At 31.8% G+C, this 24,882-nt stretch overlaps 1 protein-coding gene across 2 annotated transcripts; it reads right to left on the reverse strand.

Annotated features, from left to right (window-relative positions):
- Window positions 1-1,364: 1,364 nt before the first annotated feature.
- Mer (ezrin/radixin/moesin family protein merlin) lies at window positions 1,365-21,859 on the reverse strand. 2 transcript variants are annotated; one of them, XM_085809560.1, is made up of 2 exons: window positions 19,818-21,859; window positions 1,365-9,957 (listed from the first exon to the last, which is right to left on the reverse strand). In XM_085809560.1, the coding sequence occupies exon 1, from the start codon at window positions 21,616-21,618 to the stop codon at window positions 19,819-19,821; it is 1,800 nt and encodes a 599-aa protein (XP_085665686.1). In that variant the 5' UTR covers window positions 21,619-21,859; the 3' UTR covers window positions 1,365-9,957; window position 19,818. The 2 variants fall into 2 exon arrangements, with proteins under 2 accessions (XP_085665686.1, XP_035225621.1); XM_035369730.2 differs by having other exon boundaries at window positions 1,365-11,837.
- Window positions 21,860-24,882: the final 3,023 nt, after the last annotated feature.

The raw sequence follows: 24,882 nt of genomic DNA on the forward strand, positions 1-24,882 counted from the left end.
TCTCAAATATGTTACTTTCTAAAATATTTCGAAAGTTTCATTTATGTCCGATTTGGGATAAGGCGTCAGCTTAGGCATTCAGGTGTATTAAACACCGTTCCACTGAAGAAAGACTGTCATAAAATAAAAACAAGCTTTTGACTGTCTCCTATTAAGATGTGACATCTCTAATATGGTTTTTTGTAAAGGTTTATGCATCACCACATTTGAACTTACAGTTGGACAACCATGGTCTTCAATATTTGGTTAAAGTATATGGAAATATTTAGTAAATCTGTAATGACATGTGAAGATGTCTCTATGACTACATGGCAGAGATACGACTGAATTTTGGGTTAAAATTTTGAGCAGCTGTTGTAAAACACTCAAAATGTTAGAGTGTATAAATGGGGATAAAACATTCAACCATGCTTCAGTATTTTAATGATATACTTGAAGACGGTAACACATAAGTGATCAACATAACATGTTCTAGCAAGTAATCCATTGTGGTTATGAGTGCCAACACTGACCACTATGTATACCTTTTGAAAACAATGCATGAGAAAGAAAGAATGAATTTGGTCGAGAAATAGGTTTTTCTTCAAAACAATGTTCGTTGATCGTTGTTGCTGGGGCATTGGCAGCATTGTTTGATATCAATCTATCAATACTAGAACACTCCATAGACAGTCTAGATTTAGCAAATTCTGATTGCTGGGCATTCTCAAAACTGAAAACGCAAGTCAGAGGTTTTCTTCAGATTAGAAAGTGAAAAGTGGCACTACCACAGTACTAAAGAGGACATTATGAAATAGCCTATTCCTACTTTTTTTGAAGCATTTAAAAAAAAAAAAAAAAGTTGTGAAAAAGGGTAATTCAGCGTAAAGAATTGAAATTTATAAAAGAAAAAAAAATATCGATACGAAATATTATCCAGTGCTAAATAAGAGAATTAATATCAGAACTTTTCAATCAACCTATGTATTATGCAGTATATGTCCCCTAACAGATGCATGGCTTGTTACTAATACATTTTAAAAATTTCAGAATATTATACAAATTTTTATTGTGTAATATTCAGCAACATACTTCAAATATGTGTTTTAAAAGAGAAATATACCAATTTCTGATTTTAATATTAAAAGTTTCTATATTTTTATTTGCAAAGATTCACAGTACAACTGCATATAAAATCTTTGCTCAATTATATACCCTATTCTGCTCTTCACCTTTTACAAAATTTCACTGGATATAAATAAAGGTGTTTTTTTTTTAAACATCGCAAATTAGTACTGCTAATAATATGACTTCTAACCCATGGATAAACAAACAAGATGACACAAAAATTTACAAATAATAAAAGCATAATTTAAAAAATAATATTTGGTGTTTTAAACTCCTTTATTTTAATATTATAAAATTACATAACAAATTTTAATGTTCCAAAAAATAAGCTCTGAATTGAAACATGATTAACTGATCTAATTACATAACATTTAGTTCATGCAACATGACACTAATGCCAACATTCAATATGAAATGTTTTTATAACTGACTAAGATATTTTATGCTTTCCTGGCACATACATTTCTAAAATGCAATATTTTATCCCATTTTTGCAAAATAATAAAATAAAATATAATTAATAAAATGTTAAAGAGTTTCAGATTTAATGGATATTTAACCTATAGCACAAAGCAAAATTAAATCAAAAATGCCAAACGACACCTTTTGAAATATATCCAATTAATATTTTGGTAATGAAAAGATAATCTTTCAATATATGCATACTAAGAAAGTAGAAACATTTTGATAAAATATCATCCATTACAGGTCTTTAAAAAAATAAATACTTTACTTTCAATAATGATTCAAATATTGCAAGGTATAGTTTGCAATAATGCATTACTACTGTAAATATACTTTACTTTGTAAGTACTAATAATAGAATATAAAATTTTATTATAAATTTACAACAAGCACAAACATGAAAGTTAAAATTAGTTCTTCATAGAAAATTCAAAATGATTGAAATTACAGCACACACTTCACAATGCAAATGTGTTTCACTGTAAAGTGGCCTAAACCTTCAGAGAATCACATTTCACAACAGAGATAAATACTGAAAGTGCAGTATGACATATATATTGTTCATAAATTATATATAACAATATATAAGAAATATAAACTTTCAGCAGCAAAATATTAATCTCAGTTTAGGCAACCCCATTGTTTTATTGCTGTGAAGAATCAGCATTTCATATATTTCAACAGCAAACTACATAGAGATAAGATAAATAACTTTTCTAGAATAATTCCAAATTATTTATTTCATGAAAAATTCTTTGGCCCTTGACACATGGATAAGAAGCTTTTGTGATTACAACTTTCCACAGCATTATATACATATTTAATAACAAAATAAAATTTAATTATAGATGACATTCAAGTACATTTCTAAACTTTACATAGTTCATAAAGCTATTAAATCAATTTATTCTTTATAAAGTTATTACAAACTCATTCAAAAATTGTGAACACTCCAAGGATTCATAACCATAAATTATTTCTTCCCTTGGATGAATATACAGTACTAAACTATCAAACACATAAACATATATTCTCCCAACTTTAAAATGAACACTTTGATAAAACTGTAATACAGGACAATCTTGATTCATTACTGAATTTGAGATCTTAATTAACAGATTCTGAAAAATGTCTTTTTCATGAAGTATATTCAAAATAATCAAACAGCCAAGTATCTCATAAAAAGGGTCCAGTAATTCACATCATACAAACTGAAATTGACTAGAACCTGAAATTTAGCTAATATAAAACAATAATAACATACCTGTTAACAATATAAAGCAGTGCCTTCACTGAAACAACTCCATGTATCACTTATAAGCAGACACTTAACAGAATACACAGGCATAAGTGGAATGCTGTTTAACCCACTACTTTGGGATCAAATGTTTTCTGCACCATTAAACATGCCAATGTTGGCAGTCTTTATATTTTGAGTTTGAGAAGCACTGAGTTGTTAGAACAACAGATGCATGTATTCAAACCATACAGCAGTCTGACCTAAATTTGATTAATAATTTAAAAAAAAATTCAATGAACTCACATACATATGCATATCCAAACAGTATAGCAATTTAATTAGAATTTGACTGATTATTGTTAACATTCTTAAGCATTAAAGATTTCATGCTGAGCAGTCATGGATTTCCTGTTCTTGGATATTTTGTATAGTAGCTCTTGTTAATTAACCAGTTACGATGACTAAGTTCTTTCTGCATTCCTCTCCAGAATGCAAATTAGTTTGGTGGGTATATAAGTTGAGGGTTTCGAATATTTAGATACTAACAATAATATGCTTCTGGCAATTGCATGTTGTTAGTATTTTTGCCAACTCTGCTTAAAAGTTATATTCTGGCTTTAGCATCTCGTTAGTCAATATTTTAAAACTACATGCCAGTAAAATATGCTGAGGTCTGTTTAATTAGTCTGTTTATATAATTAGTTAATATTAGTCTACTTAATGTGTAGTCTTAGACTACATTACCAATATTTGAATTTGTCTGTTATATTAATATAAATATCCACAAGCAGTGGAAGTTTCATCTGTAATACAAGTACTGTTATGTTCAATTTAAGACTAAATAAAAAAGGTTATTTCAACTTTTGCAAGTATTTTGCAAGTTGCTAAGATGGATTAGCAAGTTTTCACTACCTGTCTAGTAGGGTCAGCAGGACTTTACTTCCAGTTACAATAAAAAAAAACTTACAATTTTATATACTAAATCACATCATAGAAAACTTTTTGGGCATGAAAGAAGTTTGTGAATGCACTACTACTTTTATTATGCTATTGGAAATGCAATGAAAGAAAGTGGGTTTGATTATTTCTGAGTATCCAAAATGTGGAAACAGTATGCGTTTTGCATGAACAAATTGATGGATATGAATGGCGTTGTTGAAAGTAAGGTAGTGCGAATTAACATGATGTTTGTAAGGAGAGTGAGGAGAGGTTTGTGGTTTAAGCACAGTCATTTCAGCCTTTCTGACATTCTATCATTTAGAAGTTTGGTTTGGAAGGCGTTCAAATGAGTTTTTTATGAATGAGGATAAAGTTCATAAATATGCTGTTGAATGATTTATGTTTTAAAGAGAGGTATATCAAGCCATGGGCAATGAAATTGTTTCTCTTGGTGGAAAAGAAGTTATTGTTAAGTAGATATGGAAGGGGCTTACTGTAGATGGATACTGGGTCAGAAAAGGGAATGAATAATTTTTTTTTTTTTTCAAGTGGCTGAGAGAAGAACAAAAGAGAACTTTTTGAGTATCATTAAGGATGGAGTACCGCTGGAGACCACAATAATATTGGACCACTGGAAAGCATATGACTGTCGCTCAGATGAAGGGTACATGCATTTGCTGTGTAAATGACAAAATGACATTTGAAGATTCTAATAGACGTAATACATACTGGTTCAGTTGAAGTGACTTAGTCAGCAGTGAAACAAGACCTTCAAAATAATACTAATTATGTGGAGAGTAAATTCCACTCCTGTTAGGGAGAATTTGTGTGGAGAAGAGTCCACAATGAAAACAGGTTTGATTAAAACTGAGTGTCCAAAAAAGTGGGAACAGTACACATTATGTGATTAAACAGACAAATTGATGGATATGAATGACATTGTCATAAGCAAGTTAGTGTGAATTCACTTGATGTTTGTAGGAGCATGAACAGAGGTTTGTGGTTTAAGCACAATCACTTGAGCATATTTGACATCATACAGATAACAAGATTTTGGTTTGGAAGGTGTTCAAATGAAGTGGAAGTTCACAAACATGCTGTTGCTGACTGGTTCATGCTTTTCAGAGAGGTATGTCAGATGGCCGTGATCAACAAAAGTGTGCTGCCTGATGGAAAAGAAGTGACTGTTGAAGTGAATGAAAGTACATTTCAGAAGTGGAAATGAAAAGGGAACAAACAGAGGTTTTATTACAGAGGTTCCATGAAAGATGAAGTTTTAGGGCACTCCTATTGAATGTAACCCAATGATTGAAAAAGATGCATAGGAAAACTAAGGTAAGTTAGAAATGGAATATTTTTTGTACTGTACTGTGTCAATTTTATGCCCATTTTCTTGCAGTGTCTTCCAGAATTGTAACTCTTCAGGTGAAACTGCACAGAAATGCACTTGTCAAAGTAACAATTTTTGAAAACACACCAAATAGTGGGCTAAAGCACATTTTCACTCAAGATATCTGTCATTCTGAATCAAATTTTACATACAATGAATCAGTTCAAATAAATAGTTAATTACTGCAGAAAAATAATAACTTTTATTTGCAGGTAAGATATATGAATAAAAATGGCAAAGTTATAATAACTTTTTTAAGTAGCCCTACATCTTTAAAGAGAAAGAAAATGCAAATCTTTAGACTTTCAGAGCATATTATTTCCAATACCATGCATAACATCTGCCTTTTGAAGTGATTTCCTCCAAATCTCTATATTTTGTTTTTTTACTTTTTCCAGCACTTTAAAAAAAACAGATGTACAAATGTACAAATGTTTTTTATTCTAGGCATATCGCCAGCATCAAAAGGTTAATTAAGACCAATGTAGCTTGACAATTTCATCCTACCTTAACTTTTTTCAGTAAAACAAAATGTGAAACTTTTTTGTGGACATTATAAAATTTGTTTTTGTCATGAAATATACCCAGTTATCAGGGCTGAATTTAGACTTGATAAGGCAATAAGCTATTTGAGATATGGGGGCCCTTTATCAGTCCAGATATTATATTGTCAGTGCCAAATATGATTTTTGGATATCTAGGATTTTTTGGGGGGTCCTAAGCTATAGCTTGTGTAGCTTATCCGTAAATCTTGCACTGCCAGTTATGGGGCTTTTGGCTGTCAATTTTAATTTATTTTTTCAATTATTTGTTAAAATAGCACTCTTTAATTTTAAACAAACAAGCATTTATTTTTCAATAAAGTAATTATTCATCAAGTTGATTTTCTTATATCATACTTAAGGACCAGCACCACAATCGCTACTAGAGCCCACAGATTCTCTCTACAGCAGTGTATACATACATAATACATATATATGATAGTGGTAGACACTAATGATGCACAGGCTTTTTGCAGTTTATGTTATTACTCTCCCTAATATATCATTTTTTTTAATTTTACCATTTCATTAAAACAAAATATAGTATTTAGAACTAAGGGTCTGGCATTCTGGTGTCCTATGTGCATGTGTATACAAAAACATGAAGATTTTATATGCTATCATTATTAATTCTTGAATGAAATTATTAATTTAGTAAAACTGTCCTAAGTTCAGTACTTACTTGCATAATTTTACTAACAAAAGTTTCTAATTAATTAAACAGGAAATGGTGTTAAAACTTAAGAATAAGTTTTTAAGAGGTTAGTGACACTGACTGCCATAGCAAAGGCCCTGGGCTCGAATCTCAGAGAAAGCATGGATGTTTATAAATGTACACTGTCTGTGCGGCATGGGGGCACTCAAAATATACAGCAGGTTGAAAAGGTCTCTGAAGAGGTCAGGGGTAAGAAAAAAGGGATGGGAGACCCTCAGACCTATCCTGGAGAGTTCTTCAAAACTGGGGTGGAAGGGGCAATTAGTGTGGCAGGACTAACCTGTACGACCAATGGTGAAATTCTGGTGTCCTATCTGCTTCAACCTGTACCTGTAAATATATTTTTCTTCTCTACAGGTTACATGCATTTCATTTAAATATTTTTCTTATGTTAGGAGAATTCTACATCATTCTAAGAAATCGTTATTTCTACATTGATGAGACTTCATAAGAATTTTATTTAAGCAATCATCAGAAATAGAAAAACAAAATATTTTTTCTTTTATCTTTACTACGATTTTTTAACAGATAATAAGCTACAAAAAATGACAATATATAATTTCCAACCATGAAAACATTTCTATTCTGGAATATGCATTCTGAAGTATTTTAGTTTAGTTACCCATCCCCTCCTAAAAACTTCCACAAAAATTCAAAACTACTTTTTTTCTGGTGTATTATGCTATTCACTCAAACTCTATCAGAAAGTGAACTTATGGCTCCTTTCACCACCAAATATAAAATGATGCACAGTTAGTGACATACACTACCTAGAACACTGCATGTGAGTATTTCTGCAGAAACTAAGCTGATGTTATATGTACTCATTATAAATGTTATTTTCATGGGACACAGCTAGTATTAACCATAGGAGTAAATATTTCAATAAAAACACAGACAAACAAAACTCAGTTTGGAATAATTCACAAGAGAAAGGCAATTATTTGAAAAAGTATATTTTCAGATTTGCAATATTAAAAGACAGAATCTAGACAGAAGAAAATTTAGATATTTTAAGCTTAGATAAATCATGTCAAAAATTTGCAATAGAAATTCCATGAGTGTACCAAAATGCTATCACCAACAGTAAATTAATAACCAAATTAAAGCTGAAAGAAAATACACTAACAAGCAAGTAGATGAAATTATTAGGTATCAGTAATTTTATCCCAAGTTCAAAGTAAAAGTTCAACTGTCCAGAGAAGCTCAGGAAATGCCAAATTCCAGGTATATGAAAATTTCTGATAGTTGAGTGGATACAAATTGGAATTCATATAAGAAAAGCTAAATTAGGATAAATTTATGCTTTAAAATTATAAAAACAAACATCATATTTGTTATCAATTTGAATATCAAAATTCTACTTCTAAAATTAAGGTTTTGGGAGGGGAGGGAATCCCTTTCAACCTTATAAAAGCCAACATACTTCATTGGTATGATCCGAATATGAAAGTTGGAGGAGATGTTGCCAATTATTTGGGCAGAAGTTTAAATAAACATACCGTTCCTTATTAAGTTAGATAAATAGAGAAATAATAATTTTTCATGTTACATCATCACTGTTTTCATAATTATCATCACTGTCACATATACTTTTTTTTTAATGCCAAGATTCTGTAACTTTGAAAGTACTACACTTTATGCTGTCCCAAATATTAATCATTTCTCTTTTAAATGCGGGGGGAAAAAAACAGAAATTATATCCTTCTTTATAAAAATTAAAACAGCTTATTGGGATTAATCGAATTTACATTACACCAAAACAAACTTCTTAATGTTTTGGTCATGCTTACATTATTGGTGCTAAATCACACTGTTTGATGAGAATGTATACGTGTTAATAGTATTACAAGCTGTATAATGGCATTACAAATTTTTCATTTACTAAGTTTTTTGGGGGAAATTTTTTGTTAACATTATAAAATATTCTAGTTACTTCAGCTTTCTGGTTAGTTGAATGACACATAATCAGGCTTTTACTGCACTAACAAAACAGAATGGCTACATGAACGTTTTTATGATTTCCTCCTAATATTTAATAGTAATTCTTTTATTAAATCTTTTCTGAAAAACATTCCCTTGCATGTTTTGCTATAATTAATCAATATAAGTTAAGTAAAAGAAAATTATTGAAGATATGACGGTGTGGTTAATAGTCAGATGACACTGATGATTTAAAAGCATATTAAAAATTATCAACAAATATTGATGCTAATTTTCCATTTCTTAATATTCAGTACAATATAAAGTATAGAAAAAAATATTTAATTTGTGTTGCCCTGGACAGTTTAATGGTTTATAGAGTTTGAGCCAACAACTTCTAGGTAATTACACGGCCTGAGCATGAAAGCATGACATCACAGTAGAAGACCGGTTGTTCACGGCTCCGCTCCACATTCATCCCTATTTCCGCTTCTTTATTTAATTAGCTCTGTTTTTCTTCCTGTTTGTTTCACTTAGTATTTACGATTTACAATTTAGAAAAAGATTCACAGTAGAATTTTACACTTAAAAGTATTAAAATACAGGAAGATTTCTTTGTTTTTTATTGCATTGTAGAAGATAGGAAATGAAAACTGATTAATAAATTTGATTTCTAATTTTCTGACTTATTATTATTACTAGATCATTAATAAAACCTGATCTGTAAATTTTGTTAGAATACAGCTGAAAGAATTTATCTTAGATTCTGCTGACCAAACAGAGAAAATTTTTCTAAAGGAAGTAATGTTATGAAATACATGGCCGCAATTTCAGATTTCATAAAAATGTAAAATTCAATTGAATTTAACCCAATATTAATTAGCACATTTTATTGTTAAATGAAACTAAAACTGATTGTTATTATTTTGCCATTGTTCTCTTTTAAACATTTCATTTCAAACCTTATATTCTAATTTAGGAGGGGAGCAAAAATTTTTTGCAAAGGAATAAAGCACTGCTGCAATAAAAAATATGCATGTTTTTGAGAAGAAAAATTATGATCTTTTTTGGTGCTGAACAATTGATACACTGTTACACTTTATAAAAATAATAAACAATAGTTTATATCAAAGGTAAGCAATTTTTTGTGTTAAATTAACTAGGTAATTAAATATTAACAAACTAAATATAAAAAAGTGTAATAAACTGTACACAATTTTTGTCAGTAATTACAAAAGATTTATTAAAATATTTTTAAAATAATTGTTAGGTGAAATAAAATGATTACGAAAAACTATCACAAATTAACAAGAGGAAATAAAAATTCACATATATAAAGAAGTTATATAAGAAATACATGAAAAGAAATGAAGCTTTTATTCAAGAAATGCATAAAAAGAAATAAAACTTAAAATTGATGTCCATTCTGTAACATATTTTAATTGATTTATCAAAAGGTACATCATTCAACAATGTCCTTTCTGGCATGTAATGCCCTTGAATGTGTTTGTTATAGTAAATACTATAAAAATATCTGAGGTATTTTATGCACAAATACAGTAACCGTAAAGGTATATGCAAAGATAAAACTGATCATTTCCTGCATACAGGATAGGAAATCTATACAACACAATCACTATAAGGAGGAAAAAAAACTTTGTGAGAAATAAAATCTTGCAAGAAATTAACAAATTTAAAACTACACAAGAAAAAAAGAAAGAAATGAACTGTACAAGAGCTTAACAAAATTAAACTATATAAGAACAAAACAACAAAGCATTAAATTTATATCCATTTTGATAATGTGTATAAAATAAATTTAAACCAGGTTACCAAAGATAGTGTTATGTGCCTTAATGTGAGGGTAACATAATAAAGTCCCCCTTCTTTGTGTTATGTGTTACATATGTTTTGCAACACACTGATATTTTAAAAGTTTATTAAACTTTCTGATTTTTTAGGATTCTTTTTAGTTATATCATTTCTTTTTTCAACAAAATTATTTGATTATGCCCAAATTTATTTTTTTAATTATGTCGTCAATATATAAACATATGTCTAAATGATCAAACAGTTCTGTGAAAAGGTAACTGATTAATAATGGTTGAACAAACTAAATATCTCCGGTTTTATGTTCTTTAAAAAAAGGTTCATGTTCAGATGAAAGTAATGGTTTGACAACAACTGACATTTATCTGATCTTTTATTATATTCAGTAACAGTTTTCAATCTTTTGGTTATAGTATAATCATCTGCCTTCATTTGTTAACAAATATACCAAGTTCTTCTTTTAGAGATTATACCTTTTCCTAAATGAAACAAGTAGTGAATTAAATTAAAAGACATGTAAATCAAAAAGTGGGATTAACAGGCTTTAAGAAGTAAAACTGTGAATTGTAAGCAATATACAATCACAAAAATTATACCTCATTTGTGTGAATATATAAATGCATAATCTTAACGCAAACATTTGTCGAAATTTTCACCAAAAAAAAAAAAAAAAAAAAAAAACTTGTTGAAAGAAATATACCATTAATTTCATATTAAATTGACTAGTCTGCTGAAATTCTAAACTTAATCTATGCATAAGTAAAGATTTATTCATAAAAATGTCACAATAAAAATAAAATCTCTATGGAATTTAGAATACGCTTTATGTTTTATACTCATCATAAAATTTTATTTTTTCATTTTGTGTGTAGAAATCCTTTGTAGTGGGAGTTTCAATTTATTTTGTTTTTCAGTTGAAGTGATAGTTTCATTAATTCCTAGCAGAATTTCTTAAAAAAACTTCAGTTAAAAATCCAAACTTACAATAGACTTTTTAACATAATGTCCAAACCTCTTTGCATTTACTGAATTTAAAAGTTTTAGTGTTAAATTCTTTTATCTATTTTGCCCGAGATATATGAATGAAAAATATGCGTCATAAGGGAAATGAAATGTTGTTTAAAGTAGTTACTGTTCCTTCATCCCACTTTTTTTGTAGTATCATGTCTGAATATCAGTAATTTTCTCACTCACAGTTTATTTGTTCTTTAATTTTTGTGGCATATATATCATTATTTATATTTATTTAGCATTTATTTTTATGTTTTATTTTAATTACTCCACACACTGCTTGAAAAGCAAGTATCTGGGGATTTGGGGAGGAAATGTTCACAGTGTTTATATTTTTAGGCGTTCATAATTTCAGAACAACTTTCCATAGATTGAAAATTTTAATTTAAAATTAGACTTTGAATGCAAGACAGAATCCGAATTTAGAAAGTATAGTGAAAAGGAACAGATTATAGATTCATCACTAGAGAAGCTTTTTGCTGCTTGCCATCTGTCTTCTGCTCGTGATCTCACTGACCAGTCAGCTGCTCACATTCAGGCCTTATTCTTTGAAACAGTGTTGGTTGAGCACTAGTTTGAACTGCAGTACGTGGATTTAACTCCCACATAAAGTTTTGCTGTGAGATGGTCTCAATGGTCAATCAAGGGTTTGCATCAGGAAACGGATCTAAGTATCTGTAAGACAGGTAGAAATGTACTTTTGACAGGCGAATCCGACATTTAGAGACATAACCTTAATTGAGACTCAAGGTCACTTATCACTTTCAAAGACATTGAGGATTTCATAGCATTACAAAGAATATGCATTGTTAAGAAGGAAAAATTTGCAGCAGCAGGAGTGGCTCCCTTCGAATGAAAAGGAAAACAGCTGCGCATGCGTGAAACATCTGTCGCCCAAAAGCGCCAAAGCTCGAAGCTGATTTCGAAGTTCGAACAAGTTCGACAGACATTTTATCAAGAGTTTAAAGCTGTGTGACTCCATTTTTTTCCCTCCATATTGATGGATATAAAATCAGACATCAAACTGCGATATGGATAACGCAAGTTCAACAGCCAGTGAAAGTGAAATTCACCTAATTTTCTTATTCATCTTAACCTATGTTCCTCAATTTCCTGTACATGTGGCGGAGGAGGAAAATCTCGGCCAGGTCTAGTACATCACAGAGGGGGGGAATTCTAGCCAACAGGTTCCATCACCAAGTCCCTTGGTGAATTTTCCCTCTTCTTTCTAGCGGCATAGAAGACAAACTGGTTTACATTACGTCTATGGAGCCTTCCCTTTTTACATAAACGTTCTTTGCTACAATTCTTATCCCTAATAATGTTTGGTACCACAAGACAACAGTAACAGCAGAAAGTGACCCCAGCATTAAAGACTACCTTTTAGTCTTGAATGTGTGTGTTTTTAACATGTTTACATGTGTCCTTCACCTCATTTCACAGCTGAAATATTGGTTTAACCCCCCTTAGGATGCATAATGGCCAATATTCTCAATTATGAGACAGCCGAAAAACGGATTGGTTCTCTCGTTCCTGATTGCTTCTCAGCAAGTATCCACCCAATGGAATAAAAAAATATCAACTTAAATTGAGCACTTCTGCAATGGAAAAAAAAAAAATAAATAAAAATAAATAAATAAATAAATAAAAGGCTATATATAGCAAGTTAATTTTTTTTAACATAAAGTAATTTTATTTAAAATTTTGTTTTTAGCCATAACTATTTGGTCAGAGTCAAAACTTTGCACCTTATCCAAATTTCTCTTTCATAAAACTACTTTATGTAATAAAGCATTGATATAAATTGTAGTTCCATAACAGGAATTATAATTATTATTTTCCATTACTTCAGAAAGTTTGTTGCTCCCCCTCTTCTCCCAAGAGAAAAAGAATTTTTAAAGTAGTCATAGTCTGCTGTGAAAACTTAACAAAACTCGACTTTTATTCACTTCTAACAAGACAAATATAGTAAAAGTCTGAGACCTGTACTCATCAATTCCGGATTGGGGATTTTTCCTGATCATCACTTTAAATCTAGTAAAATGACATGTAGAAATTAAAAAAAATAAAACAGTTGCTTATTAAATAACAAAATATTTATGACCTTAAGAGAACCAAAATTTACAAAAAGAGCTCAATATTTATTTGTTTGCTTCATTAAACATTTCTTTCAGCGTAAGTTATTTAAGTTTCTTGTTATTTGGGATAATAATTTAATTCTACAACATAATTTCTTATTCAGTTACAAGGTTCCATTGTTCAAGGTCCTGTAATTGCCATGCCACCGAGAATTTCCACTAAATTGCCAAATGAAATTTTTTTTTTCAACAGACCTCTTTGTCACTTTCCTCACTATTGGTAGTGATTATTTTAGGAACCATGCTACAGATTTTGCTGTTTGTCAAATGATGGATGATTAGGGCATTGTAATTACAATGGAAAATCCTATGTTATATCATCACTATTTATTACCCAAAATTCCATTAATTGGAAAATTTCACTTTTTGTTTGCAATATTTGTAAACCTTGAAATTTACAGTTACCATCCTAAAGTTTAGTTAGCATCCGCTATATACCACTGGCGATGTATGAAATAGGAGACTAAAGGCATGCTATTTTTCTAAATTTTGTCTTGCTTCTATCTTACATTGATGAAGTTAAGGCTGAATTATATTAGTTATTTATGATATTTATGTCGATTTCCTGCATATGCTTAAGGTATGAATAAATAAATTCCCACATACACTTCATTCTGGCGCTAGACATTTTGCGGCCCAGTGCAGTCTTTGCCAGTCCTAAATTCTGCTGCCACATGGCTTTCTAAATTCTAAAAATTTGTATCCTAGTGTTTCTCTAAGTTCCCAAAATGTTGACTCTCTTACATTTTGTCACCTGTGTGGTTGCACAAGCTCTGGCACCTGTCCTGGGATTATCTGAATAACAAATCAGTTATTCTCAATTCAAACTGCAAGCTTTTGGCCTATGAATAAATATCATTTACTAAATATAATTTTTACATATTGAAATTTCAATATTCTGCCAAATTTCTCCTCATTAACACACTCAACACTTTGCAGCACAGTTAGTTGAAGTCTGTAATCATCGCATAATCATTGCAATTGCTGAATTTTAAACTCCTCATCCATTGAATGATTTCATAAACATAATATTAAACACAAAGAAACATTTAAATAATCAGTAAAATTTACCATATTTGGAAAAAAAACTTTTTGAGTAAAATTTGATTCAGAATGACAGGAAAATATATTACCAAATTTTAGATCAAAAGCATTGCAAGCATACATATCTTAGCAAACAAGGTGAAGTGCAGAATCGCCCAATTATTTGTTTGACGCTTTTTATAAGAGTACGAATTGGATTTTGGTCAATTTTCTTTGATTTTTTAAGTGAAAATAGGTCGATGTGTACATGGATAAAGTCAAGGGAGTGCGCAATGCCATTTTTGTGCAATTCTAGGATTTAAGTAAAAATAAGTCGATGTGTACATGGATAACGAGTTTGTGCAAATTTTAAAAACGCGCCAAGCAGTGGGTGATTCTGCACTTGCCCCAATAAATAAACATAAATTTATGGCAATACTACAGGATGATTCCAAATTCCTGGAACAAACTTCGAGGGAAGGTACACAACAAAGATAAGAAAAATATTCACATAATAAACCAAGGGTGCAATACTATTGTTTTTAGTCATAAATACAAATTAAAATATATTTATAATAAGAAAACTTTAAAATGAGACACAGATCATATAACACATCAAATGACTTGCTTCATACGAAGAACAGCATCCACAAAACCTATTGTCGCTCATTTAAAAAGATCTTGCTTTAAACTACGTCATGAAACACCTTTGCATAATAAATCACTGTTGCCAATTGAGGGCAGTAGGAGAAGACGCCATTAGCGAATGTGGTGTTGTCAATGATAGGCATCTTTACGTATGCCTAAAAAGCAGACATGCATTACATGCACACTGCGGGGGAAAAAAAAAAAAAAAAAGGACAGTTCTGTCTCTCTCAATCTAATGGGCTGATTGATGAAATTTAAATTGTGTTTTTCACGTCTCGAAAGCCCGACTTAGGATATATAGTAGATTTATACATAGCATTATTCTAACACAGGTATTCTGACACAAAAAACAGACATTTTCTGATATAACATATAAATGTTTTTCCAGTTGATCTTTACAATATGGTAACTGGTAGTTTGGCGACGATAAAAGTTACTACCTGGGACTTTGATAATAATGTGAGCAGTACTCAGTTCCGATTACGCATTATTTTGTGCGAGGGAAATGAGAGATCATGGGATATGTCATGTGATATTAATGGACGAATTACGGTTCTTTAATCGGAAAAAGGGGGAAATCGGGAAAAAATCCGGAAATTTTGTATTTAGCTTTATTCTGTGTTGTGTGAAACAGTGTTTGTTAATTTTTGGATCCCATGGCCCTAACTAAAGTGAATTCGAAATGGGTATTTAGGCATTGTGATAAAGAGAAGTTTGCTTTTTATTAGCGGAGGAAGTATGGAGGAAAAATTCGCAGAAAAAATCTTTCAATAATTTTATTGAATGAATTAGAAAAGTGTATCTGCCACGTAATCAAGATTCTGAAGAAGATTAGGTAAGTTAGTATTTTTAATTATTTGAGGATATTATTTTTATGCATTGTTCTAAATGTAAAGTGGAAAGGAATTTGGTATTATTGGGAAAATTGTTATTAGCAATGATTTAGTTTAAAGTAATTAGGATTGTAAGGTAATTTTTATTAATTTAATGTATGTGCTCATTTATATTTTAAGTAGTGTTTTTGAATTTAATTATATTTTAATGAAATGATAGTTATTTTGTGAATTTTATGTTTGTAGGAATTTGGTATACGTTTTAGTTGAAGTAAACGTGCATGGAAATAATTTAAATATCTGACACTAAGTATTTGTAATGGTTGCGGTATGAATTCGTTGGTGACATTTATAATATAATAGATGATTTAGAGGTAAAAGTTTTTGGATATTTTATTTATTTTATATGTGGAAATGTTCATATTTGGAAAGGGTAAATACTTTTTCGCGATCAGGTAATTTCATATATGTTCTTTTTACCGGGTTTAAAGATTGAGAAAATTGTCATGTATTTTCGTGAAATTTTTCTAATTTATGAGAAAAAAGCAGTGTACATGGATATAGTGAAGAGTGTGCGCAATGCCATTTTTGTGCAATTCTGGAATGTTTTTTTAAGTAAAAATAAGTCGGCGTGTACATGGTTTATGTGTATGTGTTATTTTGAAAAACGCGTAAGGAGTATGGTATTGTGCACTTTTTCCCAATTTTGCAGTGAATATTTGTCATGATTAAGCAGTTTTGTTTGATAAAATTTCTAGCATAAGTGTAATTCGGCTAGTAGATTGTTGGAAGAAGTGTTCAGTAGATAAAAAGAAAAGAAACATGTCTTTACTTCGTGAAGACAAAATGGCGGCGGGGAAAAAAAATAGAGGGTTGCTGTAGGAGAGTTGGTTGCCAAATTTTCGCCAAAAAATCGCCAAGTTACCATAATATAAAGATCAACCGTTTTTCCATATTTTAATTCTAAGACTCAAATTATGCCTAGATATTAAATTTTGTAATTCCTGGTAAGAAATTTATGGAGAAATAAAAAAAATTATCTTGGCACATTTTTTTTCAGTTTGTGAAAAGAATAATTCACTTTTCGAAATTCTTAATTTATAGTAACCTACTTATTTTCCTTTTTTTCCATTGATGTACAAGAGGAAAGAAGGTCCTTTGCTCATTCTTTCAAATAATTTTAAGAAAGTGTGTAAACCACATTTTTGTTACTATTGCTTATATTAAATACGCCAAATTTCAGCATGTCCCAAAATGCAAATTTAAGTATATCTTAGGAAATTTTGATTAAAAAAAATTCTATTTTTTTTTTCAGATATGCTTAGAAATACACCTACTTCAAGATGATGTTAAAAATTTTATAGGTCATGATACAAAAATTTATAAAAAATATTTAAAATAAATAATTAAAAAATGTGCGAATTATATTTGTATTAAGCCTAAATTTCAAATTCTAGAAGAAAGACTCAAGTAAGTTTAATAAAAAAAGATATATTATTAAATATATATCAAATTCAATTAATACCGAGGAGCTAAAATTCTGAGAACTAATTTTAAAAAAAGTACTCGTGGGATTTTTACAAAACTTGGTAGTTTGGGATAATTTTAATCGTAGAATCAAAATATGGGGGGAAAAATTGGCATTTCCTTTCAGAAAAAGTCCGAATTTGTGTCAAAATACCTATATTAAAACAATGCTATACATAAATCGAACACATATCCTAAGTCGTGCTTTCAAGACATGAAAAACAGAAGTTGAATTTAGTCAATCGGCCTAGTAGAACGGGAGATATAGAACTGTCCCCCCTTTTTTTGGGGCAGTGTACAGTTGTGCAAATGGTAATGCCAGAGCTGCATTACGAATGTATCAAGTGGCTGCATCATCAATCTTGTGAAACATTTTTTTTTTCCTTGTCCCCATAGAGGATGCTGGTCGACGCTGAACTGCATGCAAAGACTTGAAGAAATCATCTTGAACACTGTGGCTGATCAAGCAAAGTCAAGTACAAGAGCTGTTGGACAAAATGTAGGTGTGAGTCAAAATACCATTTGGGGAGTGTTAAACAAAAGTCGCTTAAATGCCCTCTGTTTTCAGCATGTACAAGCTTTGAATTCGCAAGACTATCCTGAACGTTTGCCAGTGGCTTTAGCAGCAATCTGCACTGGATCAGGAATCGACAGCTATTGAGAATCCCAACGCAACATAACCACATGCGGTCTCAACAATGCATCAGTGTGAGCGGGTATAATCCACGACATTTTACTTGGCCCATACTTACAACTGCAGCGACTCAATGGCCAACGTTATCTTATTTTCCTGGAACACATTACCAGAACTGCTGCTAGATATTCTGATCTCCATTAGTAATCGAATGTGGTTCCAGCCCACTTCAGCAGTAATGTTCACAATTACCTGAATGCCACTTTCGAGGCACATTGGCCATGGTAGACCAGTCCCTTGGTCAACCCGATTTATTGAGCCTCAATTACTTTTTCTGAGGACATCTGAAGAGTCTTGTCTATGGACACACACTGACTGAGCTGAGAGTTGTGTTGCTCGAATATCAGTAGCTGCTGCATGTGTGCATGAAATATCTGGACCTTTACCAGTGTACACCAGTCACTTCCAAGCACGTATCACTATTGACGGACGGAATTATGCGCAGTTCCTGTAAACATCTTTTTCCAGTTGAAGTGAGACACCTGCAGCAATTAAATAGCATATTTCTGACTAAATAAATGAATTGCGACCTGGGTTTCCTACATGAATATTATTCTTACCTTTTTTTCCGTACCTCCCTTTCCAAGTTTGTACCATGAATTTGGAATCACCCTGCATTTGTAGACTCATTAAGAGTTTTTGATGCTGGAGATGTGAAAAATGTGCAGTGACCTCGTCAGGATTTTAACTGTGGAGCTCCTGAATATGCACTGAGTGTGCTTCTCAAAACATGCGGAAAGACGGGAGAAAATACCTTATATACACTCCCTTTTAAAAGGTGATTGGGGATAAGGAACCCAATTGCCAAGTCCTGGGGGTGACGAATTATTGTTTACCACCTTTGAGTTTAGGTGCCACTGTGAAGTCATTAGGATTTTTAATGCTGGAGATGTGAAAAATGTACAAAGCCCTTGCCAGGATTCTAAATCTGGACCTCCCTAATATGTGTTGAGTGTACTTCCACTTACACACCAAAGGCATGCAGAAAGAAGGGCGAAAATACCTTATATATTAATTCAAGATAACAAGGCAGAAAAATTAACTATTCTGTGCTACAGTGAAAAATCATATTCAGGATTAAAAACAGTTAATAAACACAATTAGATCAAGAAGCATGTGACAATTAGATCAAAAAGCATGTGAAATGACACAATTTTTTAGACTAATCTTTATTCTACAGTAACTCTTGTTATTTTTTTCTGAAAAAAATCGCCAAGGGGCACTGTAGAATAAAGATTAGCCCAAAATATTTGAATTAAAGAACTCAGGTTATAATTTTTACATGTTATATCCTTTTTCTAAAAGACTCAATCTTAATGACATAAAAAAATCATCAAAAAATAAGTGATAGCAGCTAAAATTTCATTATGAAGTTTAGGATGGAAAAAATTATAATGTGCATTTTTAATTTTCGCATGGTTGATATATTCAGATAAATATAAATGAAAGGGGGCAGAAATAAAAAAGAAATATATCAATGAAAAAAAGCTGCACAAACAAATAATAAAATTGTATAAGTGAATAAATATTCTGACATACTTCTATTCAATTAGTTAAATTATTGACGGAATTAAATTCAGCACAAATAAATATTATAAGTACAATTTTCAAATTTTTTACACTTAAATTAAATAGCATATTTTTCATGAGATTCAAGCATAGCCTCCAAAAATTATATATGTATTTTTCTGTTCAATCTACTCTATATAAAGCTAATACCTTTTAATATATGTAACAACAACATTTCATTTCAAGAACAGTACACATTTGTTTAAAAGCCTTTAAAAACTACCTTACAACTCTTCAAAAAATGCAACACGGGTTTTGGTAGAACCAGATTTCGTTCGTCTCAGTGTTGAATACTTATTCTCACCTCGACCAGCATTGTCTTCATATATATAGTCAAGAGATGTAATGTTATCTTCCACTTTTAAAACTTCAATTTCAGTTTTTAACTCTAGCAATTGCTCTTGTAAATGTTTACTTTTTTCTAAGTATTCCACACGTTCTTTTTCTATTTCAAGTGTTAATTTTTCCATTTCATGATCTGCTATAAGATCATATGTGATGGCATTCGTACCAGCATTTACATTATGCTCTAAATCAAGTTCAGAATATTGCCTTGGCACAATACTTAGGACATCTACAGACGATTTAGAAACATAGGACTTTGAATAACTATTTTTAAATATTTCCCGCAATTTTTCTTTGGCATCTTTTTCTGACATCTGGGCTTTAATGAGTTCCTCCTTCAATCTTTCTGCTTCTTTTGCTCTTCTTTCAGACTCTTGCACCATTCTAGTTGCTAAAAGTTCTGCCTCGTGAGCTTTTCTTTCCATCAATTTCTTTTCTTCTTCTGTCTTTATGGCACTTATTTTAACTCTCTGAATTTCAGCTTCAGCATCTGAAGCTTTCTGAGTGAGTAACATTGCTTCTTCTTCAGCAATCCTAGCTTTCTCAGCAAGGAGTTCGGCAGTTTCCTCTGATCTCCGTAATGCCTCGAGTGCTACCCTAGCTTCTTCCTGATACTGCATCAATCTCTGTTCTAGTTCTGCTTTCTCTCTCTCAATTTCTTCCCTTAGTTGTTTTTCACGTGCAAGTTTATTGCGTTCTATTTGCCTACGAACTTTCTCTTCTTTGGCTTGTGCTTTCATTTGTTGAATTTCCATAGAATCAGGTTTACGTCTTCTCATAAAAAGATCATGGTTACCTATACAGAGATCCAGTATTAATTTATTCATTCTAATTTTTGAAGAATAAAACTGGAAACATGGTGAATTCCTATCTACAAGTTTTATGGTGAACTTTTTATTATCAAATGATATGTTCCTAATTTCACTCCACGGAAATGTAATTTTGGGTGATAGCTTATTGTTCCTTTCATATATATTTAGCCCAAGAGCTGTTACACCAAGCCACAATTCACTCTCCTTCTTATTACATATTGGAAAGTAATTAACACCATACATATCCAAATCTTGAGCAATTTTCAAATATTCCATTTCTGCTTCATCCCGTGTCATACCACGATGATCAGCATACCAAATTTTTATCCTTTCTATCCACATTTCTGGAGTCATTTGATACTGATCTATTACTCTCTGGGGAAGAAGATCTTCATTCGATAACATACCAGGTTTATATGAGGCTTCATCATAATCACCATATTTGGCTTGCACAGCATAGGATGCAAGTAATACCGATGCTTCAGGAGGGCAATAAATGTCCATATTAAGAACGGCTTGTTTCACTTGCAAGAAAAACAAATGCTGAGTAATTTCTTGAATCAACTCTTCAGCCATATCTTCCGGATAAAACTTCGCAAGGAACAAAAAGGGCACAGGCATTTTTTTCCGGATATCTTGATCACGTACTTTTTTATCCAATTTCAGCCACGCTACGAAACCTTCTGAATCGACGTATTGCAATCCAAAATACCATATTTCGCGAAGACCTATAGTACGACTAACTAAATCAAACAAATCGCGTCCAGTTGCTTTAAGATCTAAATCAAATTCTAATTCAGCATCCATTGTCGTAACACGTACGGGAAATACTTTTCCCGATGATTTTTTACTTTTTCTGAACGGCATTAGGAGTATTCCTAATCACAAAAACATTAAGAAGAAAAGATTGCCAGTTCCTTCATATTGCGTGGACGGATTTATAGTTTCTTTTCGAAAATGAGAGTCTTTTAACAGCATCTTTCGATAACGTTCCATCTCGAACTCCATTAATCAATTTTGGAGAGTTAACTACTTCCAAAAACAGTTCTCATGCCTAATGTTGTATTCAAGACTGTGTCTACCCGTCCGACATTAGACGGCTAACTCAGTCACAGTAGAAATGTTAAATGTCCGACTAATTGCGCAGAGTTACCTTCTGATGAGATCACTTTCTGCGCTTTCCAAGGCTGTGTCTACTCGTCCGACCTCGGACAGTTAGCTCATAGACAGTATGCCAACCAGCTGTGCAATAATGGCTGTGTCTACCCCTCCGACGACGGACGGTTATTACAATCATGGTAGCAGAGTTAAATGTCCCGACTGCGTAGAGACGCTGTAGCGATACCTGCGCATTCCGAACAGTCGCGTAAATCTGTTTGTTTACATTTGCGGAAAGGGTGATTTTTCTTTTTCGTGTGACAAAGTTATTTCTTTTAGTGAAAAATTGCTCTTTCTATGACAGATTTGTAAAAGATTATGGGGAAAAAAAAAATCTGAAAGCTTTCAGATTGCGCCCAAAGGGGAGTTTTTTTAACGTTTTATATGTTACATTTATTTATTAAATATCACATTCTTCGCTCTTAAACTATCAAATTCAATTCAACAGCAATATCACAAAATATTTAAAAGAGCGTATCTTTAGAATTTCTGACACACAGTCTCGCGGGCTGGATATAAAATATTTTTCCCCTACAGTGTTGCCATTATTCGCCTTGAAATCGTTGAGTTCCTTACTTAAAAACTCATAAAGGTTTTACAAAATATGAAATAGCTAATAGAAAAATTCCAAATTCTAAATTTAGGCTTCTAGATGCCGATATTCGATGAAAATGTACGTTATTAAGAATTTGATGGCTCTAGATACCGTTGTTTTATCACACTGTGAGAAACATACATACATTTATCCAGATTCTTCATTACTTAATATCTCTAAATATAATATAGGGCTCTATTATTTGATGGCAACAATTTAAAAGTGATTCGCCGTTTTTAGTGAATCAACGCAAAATGCCAAAACGAATTAACAGCCCTTCTAACCCCTAAGGGTTTCAAACCCCAGCGAACGGGCTGGCTGCAGGGGAGTTTTCTCGGTTTTTCTCACTTGTAACACTGAGTATAGTACTCTTGGTGATTTTCTCGCTGTTCTGAATCATATCAGCAAAATTCAATCTGCTGTTAAAACTTCGGAAATAATTACAAAATCCTGTGTCCAAATCGCTAAATCTGAGCAAGCCAAGCAATCATGTCTATCTGTATTGACCCGGACTAAGGAGGTCGCTGACTGATTAGTATAATTATTCAAAGGTAGGTGCAACTCCTTTGGTGCGCTAAATCCTTCCTATGTTAATATGCCTCTCTGCTACTGAAATTACTACAAATAAGATTAAAAGCATGAAATCTGACAATGCTAATAGTTCTAATACCATAGCCACTAATAATTAATAATATTAAAAATGTAAAATATTAAAAATAGGCAATAATATTAAAAATGATAATGATATGAATGGTACATCTGACTAATTGTGTAAAAAATTGATGCTAGTAATGCTAAAAGTAATGTATGTAACATAAAGATGTCATTGTTGAAAGTCCTAAGCTCAAGAAGCCCTCAAAAAAGGAAAAAGAAGTGCAAACGAGTTACAGGACGCAGATGGTTTTGTTCAGCCGCGTAATGTGGCCAGACCATTAATCCTAGTTAATTCAACGTAGTTATTTCGGTAAACAACAAATTTGATAGTTTAAATACTAATGAAAGGGTATATACTGTAAATGAAATCGATATGCAAGGTGAGTCGGAAGTTATGGAAGTTCAGACACCCAAAATTAAACCAATCATGGTTAGACTTGTTATTAAATTTTCAGACTTTGTTAAAATGTTACAAGCAGATACTAAATTAGAAATTATCCCCAAAATTAATGGCGAATTTTTGAAAGTCTTCCCTAAGTCGGAAGCAGATCATAAACAAATAAGCAAGTATTTAGACGAAAAGCAAATTAACTATTATACAGTTACCAATAAACTTTAACGCCCTATAAAGGTGGTAATTAGGGGCCTCACTATTGACTGCCCTACAAACGAAATCCAGGAAGAAATTGAAAAATTAGGTTATAAGATCAGAAAAGTTTTTCAAATGCACAGGATCAAATCTCGGGCCCCTATGCCAATACTTCCGTTACAACTAGAAAATCTACTAGGTGTAGATGAAATTTATGATTTGAGTAAGTTAATGTACTTCTATGTAAATGTTACTGCTTAGTGGAAGTATTGTGCAGTGTCACAACTGTCAGCATTTCCACCATTCTTCGGATATGTGCAAACTAAACTTCCGATATGTGTAAAAACTAAACTAACTAGTCCGTTGCATGAAATGCGTGGGGCCTCATAAAACGGAAAATTGTTCATCTAAAAAGGTTAGATTCTGTTAATGGTTTGGTTCGGTTTATTGAGATTACGGCAAAGCACACTAGGGCTATCTGCTTAAGGAGAGGGATGCCTTCGTGGAGGACTTTCTAAGCAAAACTGATCGTATACACGTTATATGGGGAAAACCACGAAAACGCCCATGCAGCCAGCCCGTTCGCGGGATTCAAACCTCGCGGCCGAACTACCAGTGTTCAGCGACTTTACCGCTCGGCCGCTGGTGGGCTGGATGTTTAAAATAATAACGATAATACCAATGTATCAAATCCTACTACTGATAATAATGTAAGCAAGAAATCGCCTGTGGCTCCTGGAGTTCTTATTCCAGTTTAACTAGCGTCAAAACAAAAAATGTTATTAACAACAAATATAAGAGTCATAATCCTAGACTGGTTAATCATATTTAAGGACAAAAGGATTGATGAAATAGGATTCAGTGCCTTCGCGGAAATTTTTAAATTTCTAAAAGAACTGAAGGATTTGTTTCAAGGCTGCTCAATAACAAATATCTTTAGGAAAGTGTCTGAAAAAATGCCAGAGCTGCCATCCCATTGACAAACGATTCATTGTATTCTTTATATTTGAGGAAATTTTTAGCTCTACTGCCACCGCTTAATTTATGTTTTAATATGCCTTAAGTGTACTCTGAACACAGAGACTTGTTAAATTTAATATAATTCTTCGTTTTTATGCTTATATTTATGTTTATA

The sequence above is a fragment of the Stegodyphus dumicola genome, chromosome X2 (genome assembly GCF_044657685.1).
Source record: "Stegodyphus dumicola isolate Sdum_Otavi_A_Nest chromosome X2, ASM4465768v1".
In the NCBI taxonomy this organism is placed as follows: Eukaryota; Metazoa; Arthropoda; class Arachnida; order Araneae; family Eresidae; genus Stegodyphus; species Stegodyphus dumicola.